General features: G+C 34.7%; 2 protein-coding genes across 2 annotated transcripts; both read right to left on the bottom strand.

Annotated features, from left to right (window-relative positions):
* Positions 1-8,182: 8,182 nt before the first annotated feature.
* On the bottom strand, positions 8,183-11,484 carry gpr65 (G protein-coupled receptor 65). The gene is made up of 2 exons (XM_073827634.1): positions 11,245-11,484; positions 8,183-9,901 (listed from the first exon to the last, which is right to left on the bottom strand). The coding sequence occupies exons 1-2, from the start codon at positions 11,256-11,258 to the stop codon at positions 8,836-8,838; spliced, it is 1,080 nt and encodes a 359-aa protein (XP_073683735.1). The 5' UTR covers positions 11,259-11,484; the 3' UTR covers positions 8,183-8,835.
* Positions 11,485-13,328: 1,844 nt separating this feature from the next.
* LOC141296241 (ovarian cancer G-protein coupled receptor 1-like) lies at positions 13,329-14,273 on the bottom strand. Its single transcript, XM_073827511.1, has one exon. The coding sequence runs from the start codon at positions 14,271-14,273 to the stop codon at positions 13,329-13,331; it is 945 nt and encodes a 314-aa protein (XP_073683612.1).
* Between the last annotated feature and the right edge of the window lie 1,408 nt (positions 14,274-15,681).

The raw sequence follows: 15,681 nt of genomic DNA on the forward strand, positions 1-15,681 counted from the left end.
AATGTTATGTGACTGAAAAGTAATTTTTTCCTCTAGTGATAAGTCATTGCAATGTGGGATTTTGGCTATATTTAATCGAATGTGACTATGGGTATCGCTTGAATTTTATCGATTCTTATTGATTCCTAATTCTGATTTCAATAAGATCAAAAAAATAAATCAATTAAAAAGTTTTGAGTCAAACATTTAAATGTCAAACATGTTTATTTTGCCTTTTGCCTATGGTTTTACTAAAAAATACCACAGAAAAAAACAATCTTTCTTTCTTTTTTTAATGTATTTATTTATTTAATTTATTACAAACTCCAACAAAAATATATACAAATATAACAAGACTTTAAAAAAATCGGGTTTACAATTTACATTTTAGATATAAATATACAAAAATACAATTGCCAAAATGACTTGATTTTAGTAAACGATTCTTTGGTACTTGCTTCGAAAGATTTCGAAAGTTCATTGGTTTAATTTGTTAATATAAAGGTAAAAGTAATACGTCAATGAACTACATAGCTTTTTTTTTAATTTAGTTTATGAATTTTGACATAAGCAAAAATTCACTAAATCGCTGTCTTCTTTTTCACATTTCTTAATTGAAATTGACATTCCTTAAATCTCTTAGGTTGATTAAAAACAAACAAAAAAATATTATGAGGATTGTTTATTATAACTGATGTATAAGGTTTTTCCTCTGTATGCTTATTTTTTTATGGTATGCATTTATTTTTTTATGTAAAACTGTATCAATGTTTTTTTTTTTTTTTTTTTTTTTTTTTTGATGTTTTGTCTGTTCTGTCCTTTATGTATCTGTTTAATGTTTGCACAATTTAAAACATTGTTTGCAGTTAGAGGCGATCTCTGTAAACCAATGAATCGAACCATTGAACCAGATCAAATCAGTTTAATAACAGTGAACAGTGAATCATTTTGCGACACATTTGATTCAATTGATTCGAAGCTTCAATAAGCTTCGGTTCTCTCCTCCCTAGCGAACTAGTCCAATCTACACAGCAGGTGCATGTTTTAGGTTTAACTTATATTCACGGTAGCACGAAAATGAGCGCTGAAGAAACATAATGGAATTCAGAAAGATTTACCTTATAAGTCCACTAGCAGAAAAGAAAATCCACTAGATACCGCTAAAAACGCCAGAGAAATGTTTAGCGCGTGCCCAGAGCCATATTAGAGAAATGTTTTTCATGTTTCTCTATGGCTCTTTGCGTGCCTACCTGACCACGCCCACGCACAACGAAATGTCGCCCCGCCCCTAAGATCGACCAACTTAGTTGTCAATATCAATCTTGTTTTTTCATTTTATTGAACAATTACTCTTTAATGAAATGACTGATGTTATTTAAAACGTAATTTTAAAACAAAATCAAGCTATAATTACGTCTGTCGTCATCGGTTACAGATATAGCTACGTGATTGGTTCTTTGACAGCGACATGTGACCGTTACTTTACGTAATTAAATGTTTTCACAGACGATGAATTAACGCAAACTAGACATCGACAGGTGTTTGATAATATTCAACCACTGATCTATAAAAGAAAAATACATGTATCACTGGATTTAAAGGTCCCATATCGTCAAAATCAAAATTTCCTGGCTTTTTTCATGATAACTAAGGTCTAGGGGCTATCTAACTACCATATGAGTTTCAAAACAGTGAATCCACAGTAAACTGCACACAGCCTGCTTAAAGTAGCTGTTCATTTTCAGAGCAGCTGTGACTTCCGTAACGATGTGACGTCCGATCGACTCAAGTCACCGCCTTCAGTCACAAACCAACGTCCCACCCTCCTTTTGTCAAACCCCCAGACAACAACGCATCCATTCCATTGAGCAACAACAACAGGAAAACAAGTGGAGAAAACCCTGTTCAGTCGATAGATGTCAAGCTACGATCATTACACAGGCTTCAGAACAACGTTAATATAAGAGACCAGCGGCACGTCAACTTCAGCCTCTTTCACACAGCGATTCCGGTAAATACACGGATAATGTGTCCCACGATTTGTTCCGGAATTGTTTAATTTGGTTCATTCACAGTTGTTTTCCGGAATCTGTGCGTGCTTTACACACAAACCATAAAGACATGTGACGTTTGGATGTGAGATGTAATGCGACGCATACGTTTCACTAAACTGAAACTAACCTGAACAAACTGTGCTTCAGCGCTGATAGTGAGGAGCTGGCTCTGCCTGATGATCGCTGCTTCATTCCACTTTGCATGTAACGTTATTTTTCGTTGTGAAGAGTCGCTTGATAACGTGCATCATTACTACAACAATGCCTTTAGGTTCTGGCTTTGGTTCACACAGTTCCCGTAATTTTCCAGAATCAGCGCGCATTGTGAAAGGGGCTTTACTAAAGCAACAGTTATGTAGCCTACTGCATTCGGTGTTTGTAAAAGAAAAAACATTAATGATCATTCTAAAATATCCTGTTGAGTATCAGCTCTCTCTATTGCTCTGAGCTCGCTTACGCTTACAGCATACATGACCGTAGTTACCTGTGATTGGCCTGGTTGTGCGTCACTCAGAAAACAACAGGCCAATCAGAAGAGAGGCTCATGAATATTAATTAGATGGGCCAAAATCGACCTGTTTTTGACAGAGCTCCTAAAAAAGGAGCTGTAAAAATATATTGAGATGGATTTTGGCACTTATACCGCAAATATATATTCTTAAGGACATCAACAAATAAAATAAACCTCCAGAAATGTGTACGATATGGGACCTTTAAGGAAGAAATGTAAGACTGAACTAACGGATAAAGGCCTGAGGAGGTTCGTACCCGCCGTTTTTTCAAAAAGGTACGTTATGAGGATTTGCTTACCTTGTGTACGCTTGGTTATTAGCAAGATATTGTATTAATGTGGTTAACCGTGGTTAATTTTCATAAGGGATGACTTATAAATCTCAGGAACTTGTTATTTTACTGTGGTCATAATTTTGGTTAGTTTTGGCGCTTTTTTCGGCGCGACCGTTTGTTTGTGCTTTAAAACGCGCCGATTTTGCTGGATATCAATTGGTTGTATGTTGTTGATAAATGTATTCATAATTTGACCTCTGTTGAATGTTGTTTGGAAGATTACTGTTTTGAGTTTGTGAAAGACATGTAGTTTTTGTGTAGAGCAGTTTCCATAGAAACTGCCATTTATTTTAGGCATTGCACATTAGCTGTGCACTTGAGGGACAGATAGTGATGGCTTTTATTCTCACAGATCTCATCAGCTTTAAACAAATAATGTCAATAAAGTCGTTTACATTTATATTCATTTATTTAATTCATATACAAAGCAGCAATTGATCCTATAAGTTGAAACTGAAAGTTGTCTGGCACTGTTTGTGTTGTAAGATTTCAAGATTGTGAAAATGCATTTAGTTCTTTCATGATGCTTTTTAAATCTTCTGAGGATAGCTGTGCATAAATGATTATACCACTGTTTTACTTGCCATTATGACTTAGATGGAAAATACAGAGTTGCTGAAATAGTTGATATCAAAAGTTTAATGCATTCAGTGTCTCATTGAATTCGCCAAATAATTTACATATTCCACCAAAATTTTCTTAAGCTTTTTCCCATGCACGCAATAACTTCCCCATCTGATAAACATGAATAGCACCACCACACTTGCAAACCTCTAAAAGCCAGACCTGATGTATCTAGTTCCTTCTTGTTGAATATTTCATTTTTGCATCTCGGTTTTTGTACATTTTCTCACACTAGGCATAGCAGACAAACATTTTATGCAGTATATATATTCTTCCTTCAGTAAAGTTGTCACCTTATTACAGTTAACTAAAACAAAAAACATAAAAAAAATAGTTTGGTTAAACTTTATTTTATTAGTATATACACATATTAAAAACAAACTAATAAAATGACAAAAGCACACAACAAAATTACTAAAACTAAAATTAAAATGAAAACAGATACAAAAACAAAATCTAGTTTAAAATGCGAAAATATGTTTGTTTGTTTTTTTACCAATTGTGTTCACCAATTTACTTTTTTTACAGGACCAATGTAATATTGTTTTGTTGTCATAAAATCAGATTTAGAGTCAATTATACCTAAGAATGATCAGTAATCCTACACCTGTTATGAAAAAGGAAGACATTAGATTCATGTCTATATTAAGTATTAAATATTTTTAAAGGCGAAACTGAGAAACAAAGGGGAAGTTAGCCAAAATGTATTTTGACATGCAGATACATATGACCTATATATATATACACACAGTTTCTATCAATCTTTTTCGATGTAACACAGCCTTGAATGAAACTACATTAAGTTATTAAAGGAAGTGTGGCCCTGGAACCAATTAATACTATTTATTTCAGCTAAAAAGTTTTTTGTTATGTATTTTCTATTTAAAATTAAAATGTGAGTTTTTGTTTCATAAGGTAACTAAAACTAAAACTGAAATGAAGTAAAAACTACACATACAATGTTAAAACTTTACGTTTTTATATTTTGGTTAAGAAACATATTTTTCTGGTTTCAATTTTAGTTTAAGTTTTAGTTAACTATAAAAACTCTGAAAGCAAAGCTAATGTACTGTAGCACATGCTAATTCTAACTTATTTAGTATGTCTAATGATGTTAAATGTTACACCCGGCAATAGTGCATTCGTTGGTCAAAGAGAACGAAAACAGTCCAATGTGACCAAACACAACCAAACCACAAGCTACTCTTTAGCACAATGATAGATAACCACAAAAAACATCAACAAAACTGAAACTAATTGTAATGTTAAACAACTGCATTAATGTCTAACACTAAAAAAAGTTACTTGCATACATATAATTACACGTAATTTTAACATTTAGTCTCCTCATCCAGACCTATAGTAAGTATAGGTCCAAGTATAGTATTTATTATTTTATTAGACTTTAAATTTCCTGTTAAACTGAGATCAGTGGGCAGTTTGTGTGTGATCATCATACATACATTATATTTAGATTTTTATGCACGCTTATTCTGGCCATAAAAAGCTAACAGGAAAAGCTTCACTTGCTTTTACCAATTTTTTTCTACCAATTGCAGGTGTGTTTATCTGATGGTACTTGTCGGTTTGCATCAGTGAGTTGGTTTGTGGACGTCTGTAGCTTTGCGTCTGAGATATATAGGCCAGATCAAATTTGACAATATCATTTGTACTTTGCAAACAAAAGACAATTGTAGTACATTTTAGGAGAAAACAATAATTACTGAGATTGTTTTACTTGAGAAATTGAAGAAAATATAGGAATATAATTTTAGCCTTTCTACAAGGTAAAATGTAGTGTTACTTGTCACTTCAATTATAAGTGAAATTTCCTAGCAATTTTTTCAGTGAAATTTAGCAGTAAATCCTACATGATTTTTTCAGTGTAGTAGAAATAGTAGGATCTTAAGGCGTGTGTAGCAACCTGACAGTGGTTTAGGGGTTGTCTGATGGATGATATTAATGCACTGAACCGTTTGTAACCAAGTTACGTCTCATTAAGGACAGATCAAGGGTATGAAGCTATCGAAATGTTCTCAAAGCCCCAGATGTCTGCTGACGCAGCAAGTTGAGCATCTGATCCTGTAGATGAACCGAGACGAACTAGGAATTTGATTTACACCCATCAATAAAAGCACCGCTAGTGAACTCAGGGACACGTTTAGGTTTAGCGTACAACGTCCATCCAGCTAGATCATGTTTCCCATCACGGGTCTGATTGATGATGCTGTCGGGAATGAGGTGGAGATGGGTTTCAATGCCAGTAGACACTGATGACGAAAGCTTTGGTTTACAAGTTGATTGAGATGTTCTGACCTCACAACACTAGCGTTAAGGCGGAAGATGAGATTGCAAAGGTTTTGAGTGGGCCATATGGCAATGTCAGAATGTTTAACAATTAGCAAGTCAACTTTACAATGTAACTACAACATGACTCAAGTAACATTCTCCTTATTAACCATCTGGTTAAAGAAGTTTTATTTTATGTGCATCACACATGAAGTGGTCAACATGGTGATAATGTAATACAAATGCTTGTTAAATAGAAAAGATGCATGAAATATGAAGACACACACACACACACACACACACACACACACACACACACACTTTCTGTTCACAAGTTAGGGGTCAGTAAGGTGAATATATTTATTACTAAAATGCTTATATGGGTGATACATAGAAGCACAAAAAATATAAGTAAAATGTCTGCTTTTAAGGTGTCAAATAAGTTTTTGAAGTATAAAATGTCAAAATTAGGTTGAAATAATGTTACATTGTCAATCAGTGTAACAATATTTATGTAAAAATTCAAACAACATGCTTATTCTGACTTGTACATATTAAAATTTATAAAAGAATAAGGGAGCATATAACATTTTATTGTGTTTTAAATGAGTAAAACGTTCTTATTGACAAACGGGCAAAACCTAGGATAGTGGCAAATGAAAAAAATGTAGAATTACAACTAATTAGTATTTTGGGTGAAAGTAATTTGTCTTTTAACATGTCATAAATTGTTTTTTGTTGCAAGTATGCCTGACAGGATTATTACACCGAGTGACATTTTAGTGGGTGCCTTCTGTAAATTAGGGAAAAATGTATCATATATATTTTTTGCTCAGAAAAACAAATTGCAATTAAATTAAGCAGAAAACTGTGTAATATTAAAAAAAAAAAAAAAATCCAACAATTTAAAGCAGTATTACACTCAGGGCTTAAAAACGGAAAAAAAATCCATTCGGTTCACTCCGAGCAGAATCGATATTATAACGTTTCTGTTCTTGCGTTCCTCATTAAACAATACGTTCCGAGAACGGTTTTCTAGAAAAAATACCGGTTAATAACGTTATTTTATTGCACAGCACGATAGATAGACAGATAGATAGATAGTGTGTGCCTTTTAATAACATGTTCGGCATTATGTTTACAAATGATTAAACCAAATTCCGTGTTCGTGTCATTTGAACTTCTTGTCTTTAAAACCGAAAGTAAACGAGTTCACAACCAGGGTTTGAAAATTAGCGCGGTCCGAAGTAAGGTGTTAAATTTTTTTTTTTGCTATATTAACACCCTCAAATGCACTACATATAGCCCAGAGCCATATAGATTTCTATATGGCTCTGATATAGCCTAGCGTTAGAAGATTTTTTTTTATGAAAGTACAATGTTGCCAGATATTGCTACGAAAAACAAGCAATTACAAAAAGAGAGAAAAAGATATCCGAAATAAGTTCAAAGCTTGTGTTTTTTAAACAAGATTAATATATCAGTAACACTAACGTTCAACTTTCCACTTTATAAACGTCCCAAAGTGTCACACTAAATTGGAAAAATACACGTATAATAGGTGGATCTGGCAACAAACGGAGGCTGCACACACGCTCTCCCCGTTCACTGCGCTAGCTTCTCGCGTCGCATCAACATGAATTGCAAACACTCATGTGATATGAGGTGGTTTACTTTAAACGGCTAAATAATCATTCAGAGAGCTTGGCATTTTATTTTTGAATATACAAAAATGTGACCTCAGCTGGCTACGGCCATGCCTGGAAACGCGTTACAAATGAGCAAATAATTTTTTAATTTTTTTTGTTTGATAATACTATAGCGAAATAAGCCCCTTCAAGACCATCCACTTCACATTCTGACCACACGGCTTAATCTGCGATAAAAACCTGTTGACTTAATTATTCCTTACCTAATATACTGGCTACTGGAAAGGGATTTTCTTTATGGCGACCCATCTAAAAACAATAGACAGTTTTAACTACAAGTTTTAATTAGGCTACAATAACTTAAACCTAAACATACCTTTGCACATGAAACAGCCAGGTGCTTGGTAACCTTAAGCTCGTCGCATCAGAAAGGGCTCTGCTTATGACGTCTGCTTCGCGGACATTTCACGGTGTATGCGTCACCGTCGCATTTGCGCACACACTTTGAATTCATGTTTTTGGTCTGCCAAATTGATATAATAAAGAGAACGCTAAAAATACCGTTATTAACCGGTTAATTTGGAATTTCTGTTTCTGTTCAGAACGATTAAAATTGATTTTGTTTTCGTTTTTGTTCCTGTTCCTGTTTAATGTCATTTGTTTTCGTTTTTCGTTTTCGTTCCTTAAACCGGTTTAGAGCCCTGATTACACTTATTATTTTTATGCTTACACCCTTTTTCATCTTAGGCAATTTTTAATTGTAATATTTCACAATATTACTGTTTTTGCTGTATTTTTGGAAAAAATCCATCTTTGCTGAGCAGAAGAGACTTAAAACATAAAAAATAGCCTATTTCTGACCCCAAACTGTTGAACAGTCATGTAGTTTTTGTCAGATGTAGTAAATTGCATTATTAGTTGCGGTCAAAGTTGGACACAGCCTTGTATATTATATCACAATCAAAATATATTTAATGTTACACCTCAGATGTTTATAACGTTTCGCGCAAAATATTAGGGGAAGAAGGGGGTGTGAAAATGAAACTGGTAAATGTGATCTGATGCCTGCACCGGACTATTTAACAGGAAATGCTGATGAAACGTTGTTCTCATTTCTCAAAAAAGCCAGGCTTTTTGTAAGTGTATGTTGTTTTAATGCTGGCAGACAGTTCATGGATCAGTCTTTGTGTTAAAACATCAACTTTTCTTTTGTTAAAAAGGAAGAGTTTGTTTGCGCATTGTACAACCTGGATGATTTGGAATAGATAAATGAGCTTACGCAGCCAGCTTGTTTTTGAACATCCAGCTTGTAAAGTTGTAAGCCACTCCTTACATTCAGTCCAGTCTTTTTGTAATGCAGTATAGCATATATAAACATCAACATGATCCAATCACTAGCGGCCAGTGCTGAATTCAGACCTAAAGGGTGCTTCTGTGATCTGAACAGTACCAGTACCATTTTTAAGGATTTGGTTGTTTTGTTGTTCCATCTCTTTTTGATGCTCTTTCTTCCAGTTTCTTCTGAGAATGAGTAACATGTTTGAAGCACTGGCTTGACCCGTTTTGCTTGTGAAGCCGTACAGGAGCGGATCGGCCAAACAGTTGAGCGTCGCGAGGAAGACGCTGACCTTATGTCCGAAGAAGAGCCAACTGGGATACGGACAATACTCCAGCAAAACCCTCAAAACCATCATGACGTGCACAGGCCCAAAACACAAATAAAGAGTCAACAAAATGCTTCCAAGAAGCCTGAAGACGTGCCGGCGTTCCATTGACCCAAGAGTTTGGTTTCTCTTCACATCCAAACATATCCGCCAATAACAGAAACCCACCACCAATGCTGGAATGAGGAAGCCTACTACAAAACGAGCAATGTTGACCAATTTTTGTGCTTGGGGCATAGGAAATAAATCCAAGCAGATTGAGTAGTTATAGTACGTATCCTCATAGTAGACACTGTCTGGATGCACGGTCATTGCATTGAATAGGACAGTAAAAGTCCAAGCTGCAATACTCACTCTGAGTGCAGTCTTGCGTTTTCTAAAAGTGCAGAATTTGAGCGGGTGAACGATGGCTATGTAGCGATCCACCGCGATGCAGCTCAGAAGTACGGTGCTGGTGTAGAAGTTTGTGAAGAGCAGGAAAACACAAACGACACATGTCATCTTGCCATAAAGCCAGTTGTCGTGAATTGTGAATTGAACCCACACTGGTAAACACATGATAAACAAGAGATCCGAGAGAGCCAGGTTAAACAGATAGACGCCCAGCTCGTTCTTCTGACGGATGAGCCGATACGACACAAACAGGAAGAAGCTGTTGGATGGGATACCGATCAGGATTACAGTCAGATGCAGGGCTACGAATACCATATTCTCAGAATTTTCAGATGGGTAGCAGTCTGATTCGTTCAGGCTGGAGGCGTTCGTCAGTTCGTCTGTTGTGTTCATCTCAAGGCAGCTAGTTCAGAGATAAACATTATTTAGTGATAGTTTTTCTTGACAGTAGAATAGCAATTATAAACCAAACGATTCATGCAAAACTGGAATTGAATGTGGATGAATGCTGTTGAGCTCAAAAATGGTCAAAAGACTGCACATTTTGCACATTTAGAAGTTTAAGGTCAGACTTTTTTTTAATTGAGATTTTTAAACAAGATTCTTTTGCTCTCCAAGGCAGCACTTGTTTGATTAAAAATAGAGTAAAAGAGTAACATTATTAACATTATTACAATAGTGTTATCTATTGTGCTGTAATAGCTGATTTATATGTGACCCTGGTCTACAAAACCAGTCATAAGTGTCAATTTTTCGAAAGGACAATATTTGGCTGATATACAACTATTAAAAAATCTGGAATCTTAGGGTGCAAAAAATCTAAATATTGAGGAAATTACATTTTGATATATTTACGGTAGGAAGTTTACAAAATATCTTCATGGGACATGATCCTTACTTGATTTTTGGCATAAAAGAAAAAGCAATAATTTTGACTCACACATTGTATTTGTGGCTATTGCTACAAATATGTGCGACTTTTGTGGTACAGGGTCACATGTTGCAAAAAGTAATTTATTTCTGTAACGCAAAATGTGATTATTGATAAATCATTCAATATGTTGATTTGCTGCTTAAGAAACATTTCTAAATATTATCAGTGTTGAAAACAGCGGAAACTCACTGATGCTTGACAAATAAAAAGTTCAAAAGAAATTTTTTAAAAATAGAAATCTTTACAAATGTCATTATGATCAATTTAATGCGTTTTTGCTGAGAAAAAGCATCTGAAAAAAAAATCATAGGGAATACATGAACTAAAATAATTCAATGTAAGTTGCTTTTTAAGCCATTTGAGAGCTATAGTTTCATCTCTTCCTCACATAGAACTATCATACATACTTAGTCTTGTAATGTACTCTCCTTGTAAAATATACTTGTAATATTGTAATATATGGAGTAATTTTGTCTTTTACAATGCTTAAGCTCTTTTACAATGCTTAAAGGTTAGTGGTTGCTTGTCCGGAAGAGCAGCATCAACACTCTGCCTAAGATCTGCTTATACAAAAGAAATAAAGCCACGCGAATTGAGTGACATGAGGGCAGGCAAATGATGACAGAATGACTGACCTTTACATTTAAACCGATTACTTTACTGACCCACAATATCACAAAACAGCTCTAACATTACTAGAATAACATTGTAGCTTCACTAAAATGTTGAAATAAACTTTTGTACATATAACGGCATGAAAAGCCAAAGTGCTGTACCTGAAGAGAATCAAATCTAATCAAATCTAAACTCACCATAAGTACGCCATTGGAGGAATCAGTTTTTTGGACAAAATATTGAAATATGATAAGATTTACAAAGATATACATGAAAGAACTGCACACTACAACGATCTCCTCCACATGGGAGGAAGTAAGAACAAACATCACTTCCTTGTTTGCTTCCATTTAACCACAGTGTGCAGAAACCACAAAAAATTGAAGAAGTGACACTGCAGTGACAGTGTTCTGCCTTCCTGAAATATGATTACTCATTCTTCCATTTATGCTTTTTTTTGCATGCTTATTATATAAGCTTTTTTTTTTCTTCGATTACAGTCTTCACATAATAAGGATGCGGTTGAGTTGTCATCAGTCTGTCAGATGAAATCGGTTTCAGTAGAGCAAAGTCAAGGTATTGTCAAAAGAGCTGGATGATCATCCCACTAAATTTCCCATTGTTTGTGTTCTTTGTTTAAGTAGAAAGAAGGAAATTCCTGTGTGTATGAGTGAATGAGTAAATAATGGCAGATCTTGCATTTTAGAAGAGCCATTTTGTTAATTTCCTCTCTAGATCAGGAGTTTTTATAGCAGTGGTTTGTTTTGCATTTCTTCCTGATGAACAAGTGAAGTTAAACCACAGACGATGTTTTCATAAATGGTTTGCATCTAAGTTGCAGCAGATAAGAAATAGTTTTCCAGAAACAAATACACACACCAAACAAATGCACAGGCTTGGACTCACCTGCTCATTTGTATATGACTCTTTTCATATCTCAAAGTAACAATGAAGTCATCTAAACAAAGATTTCACGCGTATTCACAGTCTATATATATCTGCAGATTATTTAAACAGAAGCCTTTATGTTTTTAGCCCTATAAAATCTACTGTATTTGATACAGAAATTTGCCTCAAAATGATCAACATGATCAAAACTTTGCTGAAAAACCTGTTGCATATCATTTATTCCATGCTCTCAGTTGTAAAGCCTTTTAGTGTAACTGTAGAAACATGCACCTTTAGCTCGTACTTTGTGTTTTTTAGTGTCAAATCTGCACTGGTTTTTATCAAGTAAACTTCAGAATGACCTGAGTTATATTTCCAGATTGACACTTACTGGACTAAAGCAGCTCAGCTTTACTTGATTCTCCATTAGATTTGAGTCTCAAATCTGATCATGTGGATCTTTTTTTGAATCTTCATTTCCAGAAGCTTTACTTTCACTTTTCCTCAGTGGAGGAATGATCTACCCATCTTATGAGGAACATTTAGTTGTTCATCTCTCAATCATCTTTCGATTACATTGAATTATTTGTTTGGATCATTTCAATCTCATATTATTATTAAGACATATTATTGTAGATATAGAGTGACCACTGATATTTAAATAATTTAATGTAAGCATCTGCTATACTGTAATAAAGATCTCATTGATTTACATAAGCTGCAGAATTAAAAAAAATAAATAAAATTGGGCATATCCTCACTGTATCACTCTATTTGAGTCATAAAAGCCTGATATATCAAATTAGATACTCAACAAAAAACAAAAACAAAAAAAAAAAACATTTTTTTTTCTTGTCTAAAGTTCAATAAATTGTTCCATTTCAAACAATTGCATTGCTATATGTGACCTTGGACCACAAAACCAGTCTTAAGTAGAACGGGTGTATTTGTAGCAATAGCCAAAAATACATTGTATGGGTCAAAATTATAGATTTTTTTTTTTGTATGCCAAAAATCATTAGGGTAGTAAGGAAAAATCATGTTCCATGAAGATATTTTGTACATTTCCTACTGTAAATATATCAAAATCTAATTAATGAATTTTGGACAACTTTAAAGGTGATTTTCTCAATATTTAGATTTTTTTTTTTTGCACCTTCAGATTCCAAATTCTCAAATAGTTGTATCTCAGCCAGATATTGTCCTATCCTCACAAACCATACATTAATGCAAAAAAAATCTAAATTTCCAAAAATGTACCCTTATGACTGGTTTTGTGGTCCAGGTCCGAATTCATGATCATGAGAATCAAATTCAGTCAAATGTGTCCAAACTTTTGACTGCAACTGCAAATGAGTTTGTCAAAACGTTAACATACAGCGTATTCGAAGCATCAGGCTTTCACCATAGATGAATAAATCTTAACGACATTTACTCCACAGATCTTAAAAAGTTTTTTCATTTCAGTTTTGGCACTGTCACTTATGAGACAATAAAGGATGGGGTCTAAAACGCTGTTTATTGTCGTCGTGGCCACGAACACCATGTAAACGTCTCTGAGATTCTGCGCGACGCTGCAGTTTCCAGGCTCCGTCAGTCCCCTAATGAACATCACCACCTGGAAGGGCGTAAAAGCCAACAAGTAGGTGAAAAGTAGAGAGAAGAGAAGGCGGCAGACTTTTCTCCGTTCGCTGACCACAGTGGATGTGCTTTTCTTCAGCGCCCTGTTGATCTCTTCAAAGCAGAAGCTCATAATGAACACAGGAATGAAAAATCCCAGGACCGTGCGTGTGATGGCCACGTCGGCGGCGGCGGCGCTCATTACCATCGGCTCCTCGCACATACGTCTGGCTGAAAAGTTCAAGATATCCTTTGTGTAGGTTAGAAAACCCAGATGAAGCACAATCTCCACCAGCCATACGATTGCGCTCACCAATACGGCGGTTCTGACCTCTCGCACGCGTGCGAAGTGCAGCGGAAACACGATGGCTAAATATCGGTCCACTGAGATCCAGCACAGAAACCCTGAACCCACATAGAAGCTGTTGAACATGACCACCGCTATAATGCTGCACAGACTGTCATCCACAGCATACCCGAGTGCCATCATGATCCAAACAGGTAGAGTCAGGATATACAGCAGATCTCCGACGGACAAATTAATCAGATAAACCGCTAAATTATTGCCCTTCTTCATCAGAACCCAAGCCACATACAGGGACAGACAGTTTGCTGGAAATCCAATGATGAAGAACACTGAGTAAGCTGTTGGATACATGTACCGCTCCACTGAGTTTCCATGTGCACAGGTCGAGTTTTGAGAAGCGTTCAGGTCCATGGGAGATGCTACGATATCATTCTCCTAAAGAAGAATGAATGGTTCTCTCAGATGCTTCCAGTGTATTAGGATTGTATACTGTGAGTAGGTGTTGCCTTCACGGGGAAAAAAGCCATGCAAATCATGTTTTAGGAAGAACTAGGACAGCATGACTGTTGATTTCCAGGATAAAATGTATTTATTTATTACAAACATTTGGGATTAGTGACCATTTAAGTACTTTTTTTTTATAGAAGTTTTTTAAGCTCATCAAGGCTGCATTTATTTGATAAAATCTAGAGAAAACAGTAATATTGTGAAATATTATTTCAGTGTTTTCTATGTGAGTATATTTTAAAATGTAATTTATTTCTGTGATGCAAAGCTGAATTTTCATCAGCCATCAGCCATTTATTATCAATGTTGAAAATAATTGTGCTGCTTAATATTTTGCTTTGCATCACAGAAATAAATTATATTTTTAAATACATTAAAAGAGAAAAACAATATTTTAAACTGTAATAATATTTCACATTACTTTTTTCCTGTATTTATGATCAAGTAAATGAGTAGTATAAGTAAATGCAGCCTTTTGCAGCCAATATTTATTGATTTATTGATCTATTTTATTTGAATAATAGGATCACTTGGAATTTATTTTATAGGACCACTTCCCTTTTCCCACATCCATATGGGATTACTTCCTATTTATTTCTTAATTTATTTATTAGGATTATTTGTACATTTGCAATCACTTCCTATTTATGTATCTGTTTTTCTGTTAGGATTACTTATACTATATTTGTGATCACTTCATATTTGTAACAGTATTACACGATAGTGTGTATTAAAGTAAATATTTAATAAATGTTAATCTTGAATCTATAATCTTATGTTTTTTCATAAACAGAAAATATTAATTTGCTTATTTTAACTGCAAAACGTAAACAGTCCTAAGTTGTATTACCATTTAAACCAATCTGCGTTCCATATACTGCATGTACGCTACATGTTTATATTGGATAAAATAAGACCTTCAAACATGATTCATTTTTGATTAATCAAAGTAATTAAAGAACTGTTGATCAATTTGGATTACAGTTTTAGTATTAGACATTTTCAGCAGTATTTTATCTGTTTAACCGTCTCTTTAACCTGTTCTTCTGTTTCTCCAGCTCATGACATAAAACCTTTCAGTACAAATTCCTTTAGGATTGATGAACTGCAGATGCAGAAGTGTTATCATACCGTTTGTACGGATGGTTTACACATCTGGATTAACAGCAGATAACTGAAGCATCTTCCATGTGATGTATTATGTGAATTGAGAATGGTTTATGTGAGGAGTTGCATGGAAAGTTAGATGTTTATCTTCTGACTGTATATATGTCATTTCTGAAGTGAAGTATTAGATCTTGCTGTCTCCCGA

This window comes from Garra rufa, chromosome 21 (assembly GCF_049309525.1).
Source record: "Garra rufa chromosome 21, GarRuf1.0, whole genome shotgun sequence".
Classification (NCBI taxonomy): Eukaryota; Metazoa; Chordata; class Actinopteri; order Cypriniformes; family Cyprinidae; genus Garra; species Garra rufa.